The sequence below is a fragment of the Balaenoptera musculus genome, chromosome 7 (assembly GCF_009873245.2).
Source record: "Balaenoptera musculus isolate JJ_BM4_2016_0621 chromosome 7, mBalMus1.pri.v3, whole genome shotgun sequence".
Taxonomy (NCBI): domain Eukaryota; kingdom Metazoa; phylum Chordata; class Mammalia; order Artiodactyla; family Balaenopteridae; genus Balaenoptera; species Balaenoptera musculus.
Genome location: NC_045791.1, coordinates 2457524 through 2479792, shown reverse-complemented (window position 1 = coordinate 2479792; position 22269 = coordinate 2457524). Strand labels below are relative to the sequence as shown.

The following is a 22269-nucleotide window of genomic DNA, read 5'->3' as shown; positions in this document are numbered from 1 at the left end:
AGAATCATGAGAGATTACTACAAGCAACTATATGCCAATAAAATGGACAACTTGGAAGAAATGGACAAATTCTAAGAAAAGCACAACGTTCCAAGACTGAACCAGGAAGAAATAGAAAAAATAAACAGACCAATCACAAGCACTGAAATTGAAACTGTGATTTAAAATCTTCCAACAAACAAAAGCCCAGGACCAGATGGCTTCACAGGCGAATTCTATCAAACATTTAGAGAAGAGCTAACACCTATCCTTCTCAAACTCTTCCAAAATATAGCAGAGGGAGGAACACTCCCAAGCCCATTCTACGAGGCCACCATCACTCTGATACCAAAACCAGACAAAGATACCATAGGAAAAGAAAAACTATAGGCGAATATCACTGATGAATATAGATGCAAAAATCCTCAACAAAATACTAGTAAACAGAATCCAACAGCACATAAGAAGGATCATACACCATGATCAAGTGGGTTTTATCTCAGGAACGCAAGGATTCTTCAATATATGCAAATCAATCAATGTGATAAATGATATTAACAAATTGAAGGAGAAAAACCATATGATCATCTCAATAGATGCAGAAAAAGCTTTTGACAAAATTCAACACCCATTTATGATAAAAAACCCTCCAGAAAGTAGGCATAGAGGGAACTTATATCATCATAATAAAGGCCATGTATGACAAACCCACAGCCAACATCGTTCTCAGTGATGGAAAACTGAAACCATTTCCACTAAGATCAGGAAGAAGACATGGTTGCCCACTCTCACCACTATTATTCAACATAGTTTTGGAAGTTTTAGCCACAGCAATCAGAGAAGAAAAAGAAATAAAAGGAATCCAAGTTGGAAAAGAAGAAATAAAACTGTCACTCTTTGCAGATGACATGATACTATACATAGAGAATCCTAAAGATGCTACCAGAAAAATACTAGAGCTAATCAATGAATTTGGTAAAGTAGCAGTTAAAAAAATTAATGCACAGAAGGCTTCCCTGGTGGTGCAGTGGTTGAGAATCTGCCTGCCAATGCAGGGGCCACGGGTTCGAGCCCTGGTCTGGGAAGATCCCACATGCCGTGGAGCAGCTGGGCCCGTGAGCCACAATTGCTGAGCCTGCACGTCTGGAGCCTGTGCTCCACAACAAGAGAGGCCGTGATAGTGAGAGGCCCATGCACCACGATGAAGAGTGGCCCCCGCTTGCCACAACTGGGGAAAGCCTTCGCACAGAAACGAATTCCCAACACAGCCATAAATAAATAAATTAAATTAATTAAAAAGAAAAATTCATTGTTTAAAAAAAGAAAATTAATGCACAGAAATCTCTTGCATTCCTATACACTAATGATGAAAAATATGAAAGAGAAATTAAGGAAACACTCCCATTTACCATTGCAAGAAAAAGAATAAAATACCTAGGAATAAACCTACCTAGGGAGACAAAAGATCTGTATGCAGAAAACTATAAGACACTGTGGAAAGAAATTAAAGATGATACCAACAGATGGAGAGATATACCATGTTCTTGGATTGGAAGAATCAACATAGTGAAAATGACTATACTACCGAAAGCAATCTCCAGATCCAATGCAATCCCTATCAAACTACCAATGGCATTATTCACAGACCTAGCACAAAAAATTTCAGAATCTGTATGGAAACACAAAAGACCCCGAATAGCCAAAACAATTTTGAGTAAGAAAAATGGAGCTGGAGGAATCAGGCTTCCTGACTTCTGACTATACTACAAAACTACAGTAATTAAGACAGTATGGTAATGAAACTTAAAAGCTTTTGCACAGCAAAGGAAACCATAAACAAGATGAAAAGACAACCCTCAGAATGGGAGAAAATATTTGCAAATGAAGCAATGGACAAAGGATTAATTTCCAAAATATACAAGTAGCTCATGCATCTCAGTATCAAAAGAACAATTAACCCAATCCAAAAATGGGCAGAAGACCTAAATACACATTTCTGCAATGAAGATATACAGATTGCCAACAAACATATGAAAGGATGCTCAACGTCACTAACCATTAGAGAAATGCAAATCAAAACTACAATGAGGTATCACCTGACACCGGTCAGAATGACCATCATCAAAAAATCTACAAACAATTACAGCCACTATGGAGAACAGCATGGAATGTAAAATAGATAAACGTAAAATAGATAGCTAGTGGGAAGCAACCGCATAGCACAGGGAGATCAGCTCGGTGCTTTGTGACCACCTAGAAGGGTGGGATAGGGAGGGTGGGAGGGAGGGAGACGCAAGAAGGAAGAGATACGGGAACATATGTGTATGTATAACTGATTCACTTTGTTATAAAGCAGATACTAACACACCATTGTAAAGCAATTATACTCCAATAAAGATGTTAAAAAAAAAAACTAAAAATAGAACTACCATATGATGCAGAAATCCCACTACTGGGCATACGCCCTGAGAAAACCATAATTCAAAAAGTGTCATGTACCACAATGTTGACTACAGCTCTATTTACAATAGCCAGGACATTGAAGCAACCTAAGTGTCCATCGACAGATGAATGGATAAAGAAGATGCAGCACATATATACAATGGAATATTACCCAGCCATAAAAAGAAATGAAATTGAGTTATTTGTAGTGAGGTGGATGGACATAGAATCTGTCATATGGAGTGAAGTAAGTCATAAAGAGAAAAACAAATACCGTATGCTAACACATATATATGGAATCTAAAAAAAAAAAAAAAAGGTTCTGAAGAACCTAGGGGCAGGACAGGAATAAAGATGCAGACGTAGAGAATGGACTTGAGGACACGGGGATGTGGAAGGATAAGCTGGGACAAAGTGAGGGAGTGGCATTGACATATATAAACTACCAAATGTAAAATAGATAGCTAGTGGGAAGTAGTTGCCTAGCACAGGGAGATCAACTCAGTGCTTTGTGTCCACCTAGAGGGGTGGGATAGGGAGGGTGGGAGGGAGACGCAAGAGGGAGGAGATATGGGGATATATGTGTACGTATAGCTGATTCACTTTGTTATACAGCAGAAACTAACACACCATTGTAATGCAATTATACTCCAAAAACGATGTTAAAAAAAAAAAGGATGAAATCAATTCAGACCACTTAACTCTAAATTAGAGGATCAGTCACCTAACTTCCCACTCTCAAGATGACCAAGAGCACTTCATATGAAGAAGTGACATCCATTTAGGGTAAAATTTTATTAAGTGTGCAGGTAAGCTGCACACTTATATTTATTGGAAGCAACCCTGTTATACTGATACATACCATCTTCCTCAACTCCTCATTGGAAACAATAATGACATTTGGTGGGTCCCCAATGGCAGTGGCAGCTCCTCCAATGTTTGTGAAGATCACTTCTGCAATCAGGACTTGTCTTGGATCAAGATTGAGCACCTCACACAATCTGTCATGAATGGAGGAAAATGAAAACAGTCCCGCTATTCACATTGTGAATGGCCCATGTGAGACTTAAATTTTTTTAAAGCATTTGCTTGTACAAGGGAAGCATGTGTGTGCACGTGCTCGTGCACATGCACGTGCAAACACACACCTGTGAGAAGGGCAATGCTGAGGGGTAAAAAGCGACAACGATGCTACAGAGCTACTGGATAAAGTTGACTCTCAGCATTAGATTTCTCTGAAAGTTAACACACAACCCATGTGAACCATCCATGTGAAAATATACTCCTGCCTCGCCCCCACAGGTCTGGAGGAAGCACTCAGGGTACAGGGCCCTGTGCAAGTTAGGCCCTGGCACAGATTAATGCATCTTTGCCTCCAGACCCCTCTGAGTAGGGTGAGGCTAGAGCAGAAAGCACCGCCACCCAGTGGCTCACACCATGCCTGCCAATCTAGCTCCCTACCCACCTTACACTTTTCAAATGCTGAGGCCCTAAGCTTAATATTAACAAGGAACACACACTCTACAGCAGTGGTTCTCCACCTTGACTACACACTAGATTTGTCTGGGAATCTTGACAGCCTTGCTGCCCAGCTCACGACAGATCAATCCCTGGGCCTGGGCCTGAGCAGCAGCGTTTAGAGCTCCGCAAGTGGGTCCACTGAGCACACAGTTGAGAAAAGGCTGCTCTAAAGAAAGTTTAGGAAATACCTCATGGTATTTCCTCCTCCACCTGCCCACCACATTGCCCACTTCCTTACAAAAGCCAGGCCTGGGTCTGGAAGTTGGCGGCGAGGGGGGTCCCTGCTGTATTCAAGGGTCCTTTCTTTCTTTCTTTCTTTTTCTTTTTTGGCCACTCCGCAGCATGCAGGATCTTAGTTCCTTGACCAGGGATTGAACCCATGCCCCCTGCAGTGGAAGTGCAGAGTCTGGGAAGTCCCTCAAGGGTCCTTTCTACAACCTCCCAGCTCAGAGTGCAGCCAGCAGCTCTTCTGAGGGGGACTGGCCTACAGAACCATGTGGAAGCTGAGAAGGGAGTGGTGTCCAGAGACCAGGGACAGGGATGAATCCAAAAAAGAGGATCAGACCCCAATCAGCAGCAGGAGCTGTCAGCTTAGGAGGTCCCGGCTCTGCTTCTAGCAAGAAAAGGATTAGCGTGTGCTAATCAACAACGCCAGATCTGGCTGTTTAACTGTAAAGACTAGCACTACTCAATCCAGACAAAGGCAGAAGAAATGTGATTAAGCTTATAGAGTCGTGAAGAATATGGTAGTATAAACAGTGAATCTGAGCACACCAACATTTCGATCTTGAAAGATGTAATTTTTAGACTAATAAGTGGAATTGCTATTCTCACATAAAATTACAAAGCCAGTTCCTAGAACGCTGAGGATATAAACAAATCCCAGCAAGGCTGAGACAACCCTCAGCTGCCCAGGTTATACAGGGATGCTGAGAACGTGGGTGCCATCATCAGAGAGTGCAGTGACATGCTGGGATCTGGCACATTATGAGATGATTTTCAAACTAGTGATAGCAGCAGAGTTGCCCTGGTTGAAGTGGGGTGGGTGTGAACTGCCTCTTGCCCCCTGAGGTGTCCTAGGGGCAGGGTTGGTTTTAGCATGTGCTACAGTTTACAACACCCTCCATCCCCCATTTACCCTCAGAAGAACCCTGGGTACTGGGAGGTGCTATGCCCCCTGTGCAGGAACGCTGAGTCCAGCGTCCCTCCCCTCAAATCTATATTTGCACGTGGGCCATGACAATGTAGTCAAGCTCGCAGAAGCCTGAGCAACAGACAGACTTGTGACACTGCAGCCCAATCCGTGGGGTGCTGCCCGCTCTCTGCTCCTCTCTACCCTTCATTCTCCTCTCCCCACCCCACACTCCAACTCACTCCTCCTCTGAGGGTCACTGCTCTTCCAACAACAAAGGCATTGCCCAGAATTAGTCCTGAGCTCTGGAAGTAGCCCCTCGCTGGTGACATTGAACTTGCTGTGTCTCATGCCTCAAGTGCAGCAGAATCTCTTATCTGGCAGAATCCTCAGAACACTAGTTTGGGTTAATCTCTTTGATGGTACAACCCAGATCAGTGCAGCTGAAGTGACTTGTCTAAAGGTCCTCACTACCTAGCTTCTCAGAAACCACCAGCCATACCTGTGTCCCCTCAGTCTCCCCAGGACCAGCCAGCACCAGCACATGATGGGTCTAAGCAGGGGAAGACCATGATATGCTGGGAACCATCTTTAAAATAAAGAACATAAAGTCTAGATACAAGTGTACGTCCATGACCTTGGAAGGGGCTGCACAATGACAGGCTGAAGCCCAAGCCCCAGGAGGCTCCAGGTGATCAGCCTGTGGTGCTCGGTGAACGTCAAACAAAGGAAGTGGGTGGAATTAAAAGGAGCAAAATAGAATCAAACTTAATTTCTCTTTCCCAAAGTTACCTTGCAAGGCCTTGCCAGGTCCAATCCTCCCACGAGGAGCCTGCCAGAGCAGGACAGCAGCCCCACCACCCACTCTCTGGCTGAGCGCCCCACGGAGCCCATGGACCAGAACTCCTGGCCCCTGATGGTCTGTCCCACAGGACACAAAGGCCCATGTGTGCTGACTCCTGCAGCGTTTCTGCAACCACCACTGCCACTGTCACAGCCATGCACACACAGCCACAGTCCCAGTGGGTATGCAGGCCGGACCCAAGCACACGGGTGGAGGGCAAGGTCAGCAGCCAGCATGCGCTGCCGTGAGCCTGGCCTGATGCCCACACGGTGCCACTCTGCCTACCTTATGGTCACGGGAGTGAAGAGGAGCGCTGTGGTGACGTTGTCCAGGAAGGCAGAAAGGACGGCGACAATGAGACACAGCATGATGATCATGGCCCACACTCTTCCCCGGGACAGTTGGTATGCCTGCAGCACAATAAAGAACAAGCCAGGATCAGCAGGGTCAAAGAACAGATGCAACATTTCATTAGGGTCTCTAGAACTAAGGGTGTAAATAAACATTGCAGGGAGGATTAAAACTTAGACCCACAAACTCCTAAATCTGCTGAGATGAGGCAGTAATGGCTAGACCTAGACGTTCTAAATCCACCCTGGCCTATGTTCGTTCCCTCAGATTCTCCTTCTCGGTGCCCTGTGGTGGTCAATCTGTCACAAGGTGATGGCCTGTCACCCCTGTATCCCCTAGTCTTTTACACACTCCTCTTGGTTAGACAGCTTGGGCTGTGACTTTGAGATCCACCTGACCCTAGAGTCTGCTGATCTTTGGGGATCTAGGGGTTACTTTCAGTACCAAGGTATTGGGAGGAAGAGGCCAGATAGTACCTGGGAGGTGCAAGATGGTGCACAAAGACGGCAAAAATCACAGAATTGTTCTATCATTCAAGATTCGGAAAGGGCTTTGTGAAGTAAATAATTTTTTAAAAGAACTTTTCAGTTCCAAATTAAAAAATATCAAGCCCAGCACTAGTCTTTCGTTAGCAGAGCACGACAAGATGTCTTCCTGCCAACCCCGAGTAATAGGACCAATACAAATTCTTTGTTTGTTCGTTTTTGGTTTTTGTTTTCGTTTTCTTTAACATCTTTATTGGAGTATAATTGTTTTAAAAAGTTGTGTTAGTTTCTGCTGTATAATGAAGTGAATCAACTATATGTATACATATATCCCCATATCCACTCCCTCTTGTATCTCCCTACCACACTCCCTATCCCATCTCTCTAGGTGGTCACAAAGCACCAAGCTGATCTCCCTGTGCTATGTAGTTTCTTCCCCCTAGCTATCTATTTTACATTTGGTAGTGTATATATGTTAATGCTACTCTCTCACTTCATCCCAGCTTACCCTTCCCTGACCTGTGTTCTCAAGTCCATTCTCTACGTCTGCATCTTTATTCCTGTCCTACCCCTAGGTTCTTCAGAAAGATTTTTTTTTAGATTACATATATATGTGTTAGCATACAGTATTTGTTTTTCTCTTTCTGACTTACTTCACTCTGTATGACAGATTCTAGGTCCATCCACCTCACTACAAATAACTCAATTTCATTTCTCTTTATGGTTGAGTAATATTCCATTGTATATATGTGACACATCTTCTTTATCCATTCATCTGTCGATGGACACTTAGATTGCTTCCGTGTCCTGGCTATTGTAAATAGTGCTACAATGAACATTGTGGTACATGACACTTTTTGAATTATGGTTTTCTCAGGGTATATGCCCAGTAGTGGGATTGAGGGGTCATATGGTAGTTTTATTTTTAGTTTTTTAAGGAACCTCCATACTGTTCTCCATAATGGCTGTGTCATTTTACATTCCCACCAACAGTGCAAGAGGGTTCCCTTTTCTCCACACCCTCTCCAGCATTTATTCTTTGTAGATATTTTGAAAATGGCCATTCTGACCGGTGTCAGGTGATAACTCATTGTAGTTTTGATTTGCATATCTCTAATGATTAGTGATGTTGAGCATCCTTTCATGTGTTTGTTGGCAATCTGTATATCTTCACTGCAGAAATATCTATTTAGGTCTTCTGCCCATTTTTAGATTATGTTGTTTATTTTTTGGATATTGAGCTGCATGAGCTGCTTGTATATTTTGGAGATTAATCCTTTGTCAGTTGCTTCATTTGCAAATATTTTCTCCCATTCTAAGGGTTGTCTTTTCATCTTGTTTATAGTTCCTTTGCTGTGCAAAAGCTTTTGTTTCATTATATCCCATTTATTTATTTTTGTTTTTATTTACCTTTCTCTAGGAGGTGGGTCCAAAAGGATCTTGCTGTGATTTATGTCATAGAGTGTTCTGCCTCTGTTTTCCTCTAAGAGTTTTATAGTGTCTGGCCTTATATTTAGGTCTTTAATCCATTTTGAGTTTATTTTTGTGTATGGTGTTAGGAAGTGTTCTAATTTCATTCTCTTACATGTAGCTGTTCAGTTTGCCCAGCACCACTTTTTGAAGAGGCTGTCTTTTCTCCATTGTATATTCTTGCCTCCTTTATCAAAGATACGGTGACTACATGTGTGTGGGTTTACCTCTGGACTTTCTATCCTGTTCCATTGATCTATATTTCTGGTTTTGTGCCAGTACCATACTGTCTTGATTACTGTAGCTTTGTAGAATAGTCTGAAGTCTGGGAGCCTGATTCCTCCAGTTCCGTTTTTCTTTCTCAAGATTGCTTTGGCTATTTGGGGTCTTTTGTGTTTCCATACATATTCTGAAATTTTTGTTCTAGTTCTGTGAAAAATGCCATTAGTAGTTTGATAGGGATGCATTGAATCTATAGATTGCTTTGGGTAGTATAGTCATTTTCCCAGTATTGATTCTTCCAATCCAAGAACATGGTATATCTCTCCATCTGCTTGTATCATCTTTAATTTCTTTCATCAGTGTCTTATAGTTTTCTGCATACAGGTCTTTTGTCTCCTTAGGTAGGTTTATTCCTAGGTATTTTATTTTTCTGTTGTAATGGTAAATGGGAGTGTTTCCTTAATTTCTTTCAGGTTTTTCATCATTAGTGCATAGGAATGCAAGAGATTTCTGTGCATTAATTTTTTATACTGCTACTTTACCAAATTCATTGATTAGCTCTAGTAGTTTTCTGGTAGCAATCTTTAGGATTCTCTATGTATAGTATTATGTCAACTGCAAACAGTGACAGTTTTACTTCTTCTTTTCCAATTTCTCTGATTACTGTGGCTAAAACTTCCAAAACTATGTTGAATAGTAGTGTTGAGAGTGGGCGACCTTGCCTTTTTCCTGATCTTAGAAGACAGTTTCAGTTTTCACCATTGAGAACGATGTTGGCTCTGGGTTTGTCATATATGGCCTTTATCATGTTGAGGTGGGTTTCCTCTATACCTACTTTCTGGAGGGATTTTATCATAAATGGGTGTTGAATTTTGTCAAAAGCTTTTTCTGCATCTATTGAGATGATCATATGGTTTTTCTCATTCAATTTGTTAATATCATTTATCACATTGATTGATTTGCATATATTGAAGAATCCTTGCATTCCTGGGATAAACCCCACTTGATCATGGTGTATGATCCTTTTAATGTGCTGTTTGTTTCTGTTTGCTAGTATTTTGTTGAGGATTTTTGCATCTATGTTCATCAGTGATATTGGCCTGTGGTTTTCTTTCTTTGTGACATCTTTGTCTGGTTTTGGTATCAGTGTGCTGGTGGCCTCACAAAATGAGTTTGGGAGTGTTCCTCCCTCTGTTATATTTTGGAAGAGTGTGAGAAGGATGGGTGTTAGCTCTTCTCTAAATGTTTCATAGAATTCGCCTGTGAAGCCATCTGGTCCTGGGCTTTTGTTTGTTGGAAAATTTTAAATCACAGTTTCAATTTCAGTACTTGTGATTGGTCTGTTTATATTTTCTATTTCTTCCTGGTTCAGTCTCGGCAGGTTGTGCATTTCTAAGAATTTGTCCATTTCTTCCAGGTTGTCCATTTTATTGGCATAGAGTTGCTTGTAGTAATCTCTCATGATCCTTTGTATTTCTGCAGTGTCAGTTGTTACTTCTCCTTTTTCATTTCTAATTCTATTGATTTGAGTCTTCTCCCTTTTTTTCTTGATGAGTCTGGCTAATGGTTTATCAATTTTGTTTATCTTCTCAAAGAACCAGCTTTTAGTTATACTGATCTTTGCTACTGTTTCTTTCATTTCTTTTTCATTTATTTCTGATCTGATCTTTATGATTTCTTTCCTTCTACTAACTTTGGGTTTTTTTGTTCTTCTTTCTCTAATTGCTCTAGGTGTAAGGTGAAGTTGTGTTTTGAGATGCTTTTTTTTTCTTGAGGTAGGATTGTATTGCTATAAACTTCCCTCTTAGAACTGCTTTTGCAGCATCACATAGGTTTTGGGTCGTCGTGTTTTCATTTCCTCTATTTCCAGGTATTTTTTGATTTCCTCTTTGATTTCTTCAGTGATCTATTTGTTATTTAGTAGTGTATTGTTTAGCCTGCATATGTTTGTATTTTTTACAGCTTTTTTTTTGTAATTAGTATCTAGTCTCATAGCATTCTGGTCTGAAAAGACACTTCAGACAATTTCAATTTTCTTAAATTTACCAAGGCTTGATTTGTGACCCAAGATATGATCTATCCTGGAGAATATTCCATGAGCACTTGAGAAAAATGTGTATTCTGTTGTTTTTGGGTGGAATGTCCTATAAATATCAATTAAGTCCATTGTTTAATGTATCATTTAAAGCTTGTGTTTCCTTATTTATTTTCACTTTGGATGATCTGTCCATTGGTGAAAGTGGGGTGTTAAAGTCCCCTACTATGATTGTTACTGTCAATTTCCCCTTTTATGGCTGTTAGTATTTGCCTTATGTATTGAGGTGCTGTAATGTTGGGTGCATAAATATTTACAATTGTTATATCTTCTTCTTGAATTGATCCCTTGATCATTATATAGTGTCCTTCTTTGTCTCTTGTAATAGTCTTTATTTTAAAGTCTATTTTGTCTGATATGAGTATTGCTACTCCAGCTTCCTTTTGATTTGCATTTGCATGGAATATGTTTTTCCATCCCCTCACTTTCAGTCTGTATGTGTCCCTAGGTCTGAAGTGGGTCTCTTGTATACAGCATATATATGGGCCTTGTTTTTATATCCATTCAGCCAGTCTGTCTCTTTTGGTTGGAGCATTTAATCCATTTACATTTAAGGTAATTATCGATATGTATGTTCCTATTACCATATTCTTAATTGTTTTAGGGTTGTTATTGTAGGTCTTTTCCTTCTCTTGTTTTTCCTGCCTAGAGAAGTTCCTTTAGCATTTGTTTTAAAGCTGGTTTGGTGGTGCTGAGTTCTCTTTACTTTTGCTTGTCTGTAAAGGTTTTCATTTCTCCATCGAATCTGAATGAGATCCTTGCTGGGTAGAGTAATGTCACTTGTAGGTTTTTCCCTTTCATCACTTCAAATATGTCCTGCCACTCCCTTCTGGCTTGCAGTTTCTGCTGAAAGATCAGCTGTTGACCTTATGGGGAGTCCCTTGTATGTTATGTGTTTCTTTTCTCTTGCTGCTTATTTTTTCTTTGTATTTAATTTTTGATAGTTTGATTAATATGTGTCTTGGCATGTTGCTCCTTGGACTGATCCTGTATGGGACTCTCTGATCTTCCTGGACTTGATTGACTATTTCCTTTCCCATGGTAGGGAAGTTTTCAACTATAATCTCTCAAATATTTTCTCAGACCCTTTCTTTTTCTCTTCTGCTTCTGAGACCCCTATAATTTGAATGCTGGTGGGTTTAATGTTATCCCAGAAGTCTCTGAGACTGTCCTCAATTTTCTTTCTTTTTTCTTTATTCTGCTCTGTGGTAGTTAGTTCCACTATTTTATCTTCCAGGTCACTTATTCATTCTTCTGCCTCAGTTATTCTGCAATTGATTCCTTCTAGAGAATTTGTAATATCATTTTTTGTGTTGTTCATCAATGTTTGTTTGCTCTTTAGTTCTTCTAGGTCCTTGTTAAACGTTTCTTGTATTTTCTCCATTCTATTTCTGATATTTTGGATCATCTTTACTATCATTACTCTGAATTCTTTTTCAGGTAGGTTGCCTATTTCCTCTTCATTTGTTTGGTCTGGTGGGTTTTTACCTTGCTCCTTCATCTGCTGCATATTTCTCTGTCTTCTCATTTTGTTTAACTTAGTGTGTTTGGGGTCTCCTTTTTGCAGGCTGCATGTTCGTAGTTCCTGTTGTTTTTAGTGTCTGCCTCCAGTTGGTGAAGCTGGTTCAGTGACTTGTGTAGGCTTCCTGGTGGAGGGGACTGGTGCTTGTGTTTTGGTGGGTGGGGTGGATCTTGTCTCTCTGGTGGACACGGCTGCTTCTGGTGGTCTGTTTTGGGGTGTCTGTGAACTTAGTATGATTTTAGGCAGCCTCTCTGCTAATGTGTGGGGTTGTGTTCCTGTCTTGCTAGTTGTTTGGCATGGGGTGTCCAGCACTGGAGCTTGCTGGCTGTTGGTGGAGCTGAGTCTTCACATTGAGATGGAGAGTTCTGGAAGAGCTCTCACCATTTGATATTACATGTGGCTGGGAGGTCTCTGGTGGTCCAATGTCCTGAACTCGGCACTCCCACCTCAGAGGCTCAGGCCTGACACCAGGCCGGAGCACCAAGACCCTGTCACCCACACGGCTGGGGTCAAGTGAAAGAGGCCCTAAACCATCAAAAACTATATCCAATATCCAGCTGGGAGATCTGAGCAGCGTGGGCTTGGGCTTATCTGCGGTATGGCTGCTGGGTGCGGGCTGGGTTTTCAGCCAGGACCAGTACAAATTCTGCCAGTCAGAAATTGCTGGTGGGTTCCTCAGAGTATATGGGGATATATGTATACGTATAGCTGATTCACTTCGTTATACAGCAGAAACTAACACAACAATGTAAAGCAATTATACTCCAATACAGATTTTGTAAATTAATTAATTACAGTAAAAAAAAGGAATGTTTATATGCTCAATGTTTAGAAAGTAATCATTGAAATTATTTCACCAAAAAGTGGAGTAATCAGAAGCTGATAACTTAAAATATTTGGATACTCTGAAGTGCAAAACAGTTTTGGTGCATAGCTCTCAACCTGCCAATTTGAACCCTGTCATACACTCAACTCACGTACTCTTCTCCTTGATCCTCTTCTTTGGTTATTTGTTGAGAAGCTGAAAGTGTTGCTCAGAGCCACCTAACTTAGCACAGCAACTATATCCAGCTTTGCAGCAGTGATTTTGAAAAGGAGGACAGAATTTTAAAATATTTGCTTTAAGTGGTAGTTTTATTCACTAAATATGTAATGGTGGAAAAATAAATATGTCAATTAATTAATACATAACTATTAAATGCCACATCAAACTTACCTTTACAGCACAATAATCAAAAAATCCAGTCTCGGAAAATATGGCTACTAAGATCATCTGTGGGGAAAAGAGAAAAAGGAGACAAGGAGAATGCTTCAGCATTCAGCACCATCCTGAAATGACACCAGAGTGATCACTTTCAAATCTGATCTCTGGCCTCTTCATGAAAGCTACCACCTCATCAAGCTTCTCACTCTCTTGCTGAGTGTGGTTCACTTACTAACTCCCTGAATCAAGCCCCTTGCTAGTGGGTTTGCACCTCTATATTTGTCCAGGGATATGTGCCCAAGGTACATTATCATTCCATCTGATCTTGACAGTGAACACTGTGTTATAATTACTCTCTGTCTTATAGACCAGGAAACTGGCAGGCAGAGATGGAAGGTGACTCGCTCACAGTCACAAAGCTAGAAACAGGGAAGGAAATGGGACGGAATGTGACCTTCTGCACCTAAGTGTCCACACAAGCAACAATTCAATGTTTTGAGACTTTTAAACTGGCTTAAATTTTGTTTCCTAAAATAATTTAACAGATTTTTGTCACCAATTTGATCAAGACAAGCAAATAAGAGTAGTTACATTGAAATGATTATTCTCTGGGTTCTATATGAATCCAGAAGGCCTACTCACTTGCGTTTTTCTACTGATGACACTGAGTTGGTGAGAATAACCATCCTAGATAGTAACAAAAAGTAATGTCCCATTTATTCTAAGTCTAATCAACCAGACATTTCAACCAGCCTGAACTTTCTGGAAGATTCTCTATTCTGCCTCCTTAGATGGTGACGTACCACGTGCTGAACTTGGAGTGAGAAGATGCAGGTTCAAATATCAATTCTGCCACTTAGGATTAATTTAACTTTGAGCAAAAAATTTATTTAATTCTCTGTACTTTGGTTTTCTCACCTCATCTCTGAATGTCTGTTCCTTGTAAGGTTGTTGTGGAAATTCAATAGCATCATGTAAACTAAAGTACTTAGAAAAGAGTGGGCCCAATACTGTCTTTCAAATAAACAGTGCAAAACAAAAAATGTCCAAAAATTAAGTTAGACTCCGTACAAATATCTACCTTGTCTAGCATGACCAACAATATTCATCCTAACCCAAATGGCCACTGTGAGGCCATTTATAGAATGTGGAGCTTCACACACCAATGGAAGCTTCACATGAACGTGGATGGGTAGGTCCTGTGTGGTCTTCCACTGTCATGGTGAAGCTGTTCCACACGTCGGCTGCCAGAACCACCCAAGAGATGCTGGAACTCAGGGACTGGGTAAGTGGCCACATGGGTGGTTGACTGGCACACAACAGGGTGGAAAAGGCAGGGTCCTAGTTATATAGACTGTCTCTGCACCCCGCAAATTTCTACCGATTCTATTTGAGAAAAAAATTAAACCACTCATTTTTAAAATCCTAACCACCCCCAGTAGCTCCAAATGTAACTATATTAAGAAGGTAATTAAAGTGAAGCCCTAACCCAGTATGACTGGTGACCTTAAAAGAAGAAGAGATGAGGACACAGATATGCCCAGAGGGACAATCATGTGAGGACACAGGGAGAAGATGATCATCTACAAGTCAAGGAGAGAAGCCTCAGAGGAAACCAACCCTGTGAACACCTTGATCTCAGACTTCCAGCCTCCAGAACTATGAGGAAATACAGTTCTGTTGTTTCAGCCACCCAGTCTGTGGTACTTTATTATGGCAGCCCCAGCAAACTAATATACCAATCATTTAAGTTTTTTTAAAAACCTATTTTATAAGCCATATGCCTTCCTTCTTCCTTCCATAGGCACAAACCCTATACACTTCAGGACCCAATACATTCGTTCCTCTATGAAGCCTGAGTTCAGAGCACTGACCTGCCTCCCACTCCACCCACAGAGTAGGCAGCCACTTTGGGTCACAGCAAAGCCTAGAGCATTAGGGCCCTCCGTGGTGCTAGGGCAGAAAGAATATTAGCAAGGAGGTGAGGGCATGTGGTGACCTGCTTTACACAGGGTGAGTCTTCTAGCCCTGAAAGGGAACACCCCCCTCAAATCACTCAGCTGCTGCGGGTCTGTTCAAGAGCGCAATAGCCGTTCCCACTGCTGTCCAGACCTCTGTCAAATTCCACTTATTCCAGTTAAGTTTGTTTATGACTCATGTACCACACGAGCCCACTAGTGTGTCTTAAAGTTCCCTTCCTACAAGTTCATTTGGTGACACTCTTCATAGCACACAGTAGAGGGGCCACTTGAAAATGTCTGTTTAACAGCAAATATACAAACTATTACTTAGGGGCAATTTCTTCATTTCTTTCTTTATCCATATAATTAAAGGTACTTTTCCAATCACTGAAAAACTTAAATGGTTCATCTGTTTAGGATATTCCATTTTATATTTTAAGGACAGTAACTTTTTAAAATTTCTAAATTTTCTAAATGGCAAAGTTATTTCACTGTCAGACAGGCCTTAGGCTGAAATTTTACAGCTAACTACTCAGAGCACCAATCACTCCATGCCTCCTCAGAAGAAATCAGCTAGACCTGCACAAACACTTCTCAATCAAGCCCTAATTGTCAAGCAGCACAGTGTCTTTACGAGTCAGCAGTGGCAAAAGAGAAGGTCCAAGGTTATAGCAAGCTTGGGGCCCTGTCCCACCGGGAGGACTGTCATTACCATGCCAAACAGCAGGGCCAGAGTCTCGAAATCAATCCACTCCACCACGTGGGTCAGGCTGGGTCTCTGCAATCAAAGCACAAATTTGCCAATTAGTCCTGGGCATCATCCGCCTGGTGATAAACTGTAAATATGTGCCGCCCTTTACAGAAAACCCACTCATTGGACCAGAGTCGAAAGTCACAACATCTGCTTGCCTTTGAAATCAGATTATATCATCACTGAAAAACACTCGTGATCCAAAGCATAATAACGTCAAACCTACGCACTTGACAATTTAAAAAAAAGCAGATTTCTTAAGCCCCATCCATGTCCTTAAGGGAAGGTAGGATCATGGGGAACTGGGAACCCAGACTGGGAAGTGAGGGCACTTGGAGAGCCTGGTTGTTGGAAAAGGACTGCACAGTGGTCCAGGGAGGTTCCTGCAGCACAAGCCATGTGCCACGTCAATGATTTCTAGAATTAAATAACTACTACTACACTACTCCTTAACAATTAATAAAAATAACAGTGGTTTATGTGTAAGTTTTAGGATTCTGGGACATTTTACCCTTAGAGTTAGTGTTTGTTTATACCAACTCTAGCCAAGAAAAAGAAAATAAAAAACAATAAATAACTAACTGAACATAGCCCCACATAGCACCAGTTATTATTCTTTGGTTGACTGACTGGCCTTTAGTAGCACTTTTCAGAACAATCCCTGGAATTCTACAGAGTTGTTTTCAATCCCAAGTTCTGTATGTTGCCACCTTGGTCAGTTCCAGCACTACTCCTCAAGATGGAGGCTCCACAGGCCTCCATCTCTAGAGGGCACTTGGCCTCTCTTGCTTCCCTACATTCATTCCAATGTCCCTGCAGGATGGACCATGCTCAGACCCTGAGGGGGTGCTATTCCCCCCCAGACTTGCACATCCAAGGACCTCCTGATGTCTGCAGGACAGAACCCCGACCTCACTGTCTCCCACCTCTCTGTTCCAGCCAGGATGGCCTCCTCTAGTTTCCATGGGCTGACAGTACATAGGGCCAGCTCTAACATAACTCAGCTGCATGACCTGGGCAAATGCTTGACCACCATGAGTCAAAGGTTTCCTCAGCTAGGGTGGAGAATAACACGACTGGGATGTGTGTGGTGAAGTCAAATGTTAATTACTCATTGATGCTGTAAAGTTCATGCCACTAATGGGAAATGTGAAAGAGTATATTAAAAAAATTAAAATCACCAGCTAATGCCTAATTCTTCGGCTGTCTTTGAATATGACATTCTATTGAGTGCTAAGTCTTTGACTCAAAATGTTACACTTACATCACCAATCACAGCCAGCGCTGCTAATGCCGCAAGGGAACCCAACATGGCTGCCAGTGTTCTGTGAACGATCTGGAAAGAAACATAGAAAATTACTGCATTCTAATCCACAGGACTTTAAAACACACAGAAGGGGACTTCCCTGGCGGTCCAGTGGTTAAGAATCCACCTTCTAATGCAGGGGACGTGGGTTCGATCCCTGGTCGGAGAATTAAGATCCTACATGCCACAGGAAAACTAAGCCCACATGCCACAACTAGAGAGCCCATGTGCTGCAACTACAGAGCCCACGCACTCTGGAGCCTGCACACCACAACTACTGAGCTTACGCACTCTGGAGCCTGCACACCACAACTACTGAGCTTACGCACTCTGGAGCCTGCACACCACAACTAGAGAGAAGCCTGTGCACCACAACTAGAAAGAAGCCCACATGCCACAATAAAGAGCCCATGAACCACAACGAAAGATCCCACGTGCTGCAACCAAGACCCAATGAAGCCAAAAATAAATAATAAATAATTTTTAAAAATAAATAAAACACACAGAAGCCTGTATCGGTATAAGTATTTGTGAAGATTGGTCATTTTATACCATATCTATTAGGACAATAAATAAATCACGGGTTTCTTTGTTTCAGAGTCTGGATGCCCTAGAGACACACACAACCATCACCAGTCTGCTTTCTAAAGAAAGATTTCCTGTATAATTAGATGACCCTGAATTAGAAGCTCGATAAAGTATGTTCTATAAGGAAGCCTGCAGTAAATTATCATTAATTTTTTACCATATAATCCATAGGCAACTGGAGAATTAGTTCCACAATATAAATCAATTCTGCCCAGTTACTGAGACTGTTGTAAAATGCTTAATCTAATTGAAACTTCAGTATTACCACTGAACCACGAAAATACTTTTTCTATTTAATTATAATTCAAGTGGGCATGGAATTTCTAAGGCAAAATATAAAGAAAGGCAAGGATGCAGAGAATTTGAAAGCCTCAAACATTGCTGGTGCAAATGTAAAATGGTGCATCCTGAGCTGCAGCTGTTACCCTGGACCCCAGAGGCTGCCGTCACTGCCACTAAGGGTCCTGTGTGCAAGGCAGGTCTCTTCCCACACCTTCCCGGCAGCCTCTGTAGCCAGCCACTGCCTTCCAACTTCCCTGGAAGAACACATGGTGTGCCTCGGGCTCTTGCAACTTCATGCCAGCCTCTGCGGCCCACAGGCACTCCCTGCACATCCCAATTATGACTGCTGTATCCCTCCCTCAGCCCCAACCTGAGTGAGCAAGGGAGCCCTAATCAGCTGCAGCTTTTGCCCCCTCTTGCCTGGGTGGGGAACAGATGCATGAGGGAAGCCCAGACGCAGAGTTGGGGCCAAAACCAAAGCTGAACCCAGGGGCAGTGTGACCAAAGAAGAGAAAGACAAATATCCCTGTGCAGCTGCAGGAGCAGTGGATTAAATCCGCACAATCAGCTGGGTAAACCCTGCAACTGTGGAATACCTGAATAGACAACGAGGGTTCCCACAACTGAGGCTGAAGACTTTGGGGGAAACTGTGGACTTTGGGGGCAAGTACACACGGGGCCAGATCAGAGTCTGAGCTGGCCCCACAGTGCCCACAGCAGGTCTAGAGACCTACCTAGGAGTATTGGAGGACTTCCTGGATAGGCAGGGATTGGCTGTGGCTCACTGTGGAGGCAAGGACACTGACATCTAAGACCACAGGAAAATATCACTACATTTGTTATTCTTTTTTTGGTTCTGTTTTTCTTTATATTATTATTATTATTATTTAATTTTATCTTTTTCTTTACTTTTTCTTTTCTTTTTATGCTTTTATTTTTAACATATTATTTATTTATTTATTTCCTAATTCTACTGTACTTTTTCATTATATTGCGTTTTTTCCTTGGGTTTGTTTTTTTTTCCTTTGCTTTGCTTTCATTTTATTTTTAACTATATTTTAATTTTTCTATTTTTACTTTACTAGTTTGTTGTTTTGTATTTTTTCCTTTTGCTTTCATCTTTCTTTGTCTTTACATTTTTTTGATACTTTTTGTGTGTTTGTTTTATGCTTTCATTGCCTTTTTTAAATTTGCTTTCTGCATTTGATTTGTTTCTGGTTTTATGTTTGTGTTAGTTTAGTTTTTAGTGTTTGTTTTCATTTTTGAAATTGTTTACTGGTTTGGTTGCTCTCTTCTTTCTTTTCTCTTTTTTTCTTTCTTTTTCTTTTTGTGAGTGTGTGTGTATATGTTTCTTTGTGTGATTTTTGTCTGTTTAGTTTTGCTTTTACCATTTGTTTTGGGGTCTCATCTGTTCGTTTTTTGGGGATCTTTTTTAGTTTTGTTTTTACTTCTTATTTTTCTTGTGCACTGTGTGGCTTGCAGTGTATTGGTGCTCTGGCCGGGGGTCAGGCCAGAGCCTCCAAGGTGGGAGAGCCAAGTCTAGGATGTTGGACCACCAGAGAACTCCTGGTCCCATGGAATATTTATTGGTGAGATCTCTCTCAGAGGTCTCCATCTCAACACTAAGACCCAGCTACACCCAACAGCCAGCAAGCTGCAGTGCTGACCACCTCACACCAAACAACTAGCAAGACAGGAACAAAACCTCATCCATTAGCAGACAGGGTACCTAAAGTCATACTCAGCTCACAGACACCACAAAACAGACCAATGGACATGGCCCTGCCCATCAGGAGGACAAGATCCAGCTCCACCCACCAGAACAGAGGCTCCAGTCCCCTCCACCAGGAAGCCTACACAAGTCATTGGACCAACCTCACCAACTGGGCACAGACAACAGAAGTAAGAGGAACTACGACTCTGCAGCCTGAAGAAAGGAGACTGAAAACACAGTAAGTTAAACAAAATTAGGAGACAGAGAACTATGCAACAGACGAAGGAGCAAGGTAAAAACCCACCAGACCAAAAAAATGAAAAGGAGTTAGGCAGTCTAACACAAAAAGAATTCAGAGTAATGATAGTAAAGATGATTCAAAATCACAGAAATAGAATGGAAAAAACATAATAAACATTTAACAAGTACCTAGAAGAACTAAAGAACAAATAAACAGTGATGAACAACACAAAAACTGAAATTTAAAATACCCTAGAAGGAATCAATAGCAGAATAACTGAAGCAGAAGAACGGATAAGTGACCTGAAAGATAGAACGGTGGAAATAACTGCCACAGAGCAGAAAAAGAAAAAAGAATGAAAAGAATTGAGGACAGTTTCAGAGAACTCTGGGACAACATTAAACGCACCAACATTCAAATTATAGGGGTCTCAGAAGAAGAAGAGTAAAAGAAACGGGCTGAGAAAATATTTAAAGAGTTTATAGTTGAAAACTTCCCTACCATGGGAAAGGAAATGGTCAAGCAAGTCCAGGAAGCTCAGAGAGTCCCATACAGGATCAGTCCAAGGAGAAACACGCCAAGACACATATTAATCCAACTATCAAAAATTAAATACAAAGAAAAAATATTAAAAGCAGCAAAGGAAAAGCAAGAAATAACATACAATGGAATCTCCGTATGGTTAACAGCTGATCTTTCAGCAAAAACTCTGCAAGCCAGAAGGGAGTGGCAGGATGTATTTAAAATGATGAAAGGGAAAAACCTACAAACAAGATTACTGTACCCAAAAAGGATCTCATTCAGATTGGACTGGAGAAATCAAAACTTTTACAGACAAGCAAAAGTTAAGAGAACTCAGCACCACCCAACCAGTTTTATAACAAATGATAATGGAACTTGCCTAAGTGGGAAACACAAGAGAAGGAAAAGACCTACAAAAACAAACCCAAAACAATTTCAAAAATGGTAATAGGAACATATATATCAATAATTATCTTAAATGTAAATGGATTAAATACTCCAACCAAAAGACACAGACTGTCTGAATGGATATAAAAACAAGACCCGTATATATGCTGTTTACAAGAGACTTACTTCAGATCTAGGGACACATACAGACTGATAGTGAAGGGATGGAAGAAGATATTCCATGCAAATGGAAATCAAAAGAAAGCAGGAGTAGCAGTACTCATATCAGACAAAACAGACTTTAAAATAAAGACTATTACAAGAGACAAGGAAGGACACTAAATAATGATCAAGTGACCAATGCAAGAAGAAGATATAACAATAGTAAATATTTATGCACCCCAAATAGGAGCACCACAATACTTAAGGCAAATACTAACAGCCATAAAAAGGAAATTCAAAAGTAACACAATAATAGTAGGGGACTTTAAAACCCCACTTAAACCAATGGAGAGATCATCCAAACAGAAAATAAATAAGAAAACACAAGCTTTAAATGACACATTGGACCAGATGGACTTAATTGATATTTATAGGATATTCCATCCAAAAACAACAGAATACACATTCTTCTCAAGTACACATGGAACATTCTTCAGGATAGATAACATCTTCGGTCACAAATTAAGAAACACTGACACTGCAGAAATACAGAGGATCATGAGAGACTACTACAAGCAACTATTGCAAATAAAATGGACAACCTGGAAGAATTAGACAAATTCTTAGAAAAGCACAACCTTCCAAGACTAAACCAGAAGAAATAGAATATATGAACCAACCAATCACAAGCAATGAAATTGAAACTGTGATTTAAAAATCTGCCAGCAAACAAAAGCTCAGGATCAGATGGTTTCACAGGCGAATTCTGTCAAGCATTTAGAAAGAGCTAACACATATCCTTCTCAAACTCTTCCAAAATATAGCAGAGGGAGGAATACTCCCAAACTCATTCTATGAGGCCACCATCACCCTGATACCAAAACCAGACAAAGATGTCACAAAAAAAGAAAACCACAGACCGATATCACTGATGAACATAGATGAAAAAATCCTCAATAAAATACTTGCAAACAGAATCCAACAGCACATTGAAAGGATCATACACCATGATCAAGTGGGGTTTATCCCAGGAATGCAAGGATTCTTCAATATATGCAAATCAATCAATGTGATACACCATATTAACA

General features: G+C 41.0%; 1 protein-coding gene across 8 annotated transcripts in view; it reads right to left on the bottom strand.

Annotated features, from left to right (window-relative positions):
- Positions 1 to 22269, bottom strand: part of OCA2 (OCA2 melanosomal transmembrane protein) — a 279721-nt gene that overhangs the window by 156843 nt on the left and 100609 nt on the right. For all 8 annotated transcript variants that reach the window (XM_036859042.1, XM_036859038.1, XM_036859037.1 and 5 more), the window contains 5 exons: positions 17244 to 17315; positions 15941 to 16006; positions 13280 to 13336; positions 6204 to 6328; positions 3284 to 3422 (listed from right to left, as the gene is read on the bottom strand). In XM_036859042.1, the coding sequence (XP_036714937.1) occupies positions 3284 to 3422; positions 6204 to 6328; positions 13280 to 13336; positions 15941 to 16006; positions 17244 to 17315 (459 nt within the window). The remainder of the gene's footprint in view (positions 1 to 3283; positions 3423 to 6203; positions 6329 to 13279; positions 13337 to 15940; positions 16007 to 17243; positions 17316 to 22269) is intronic.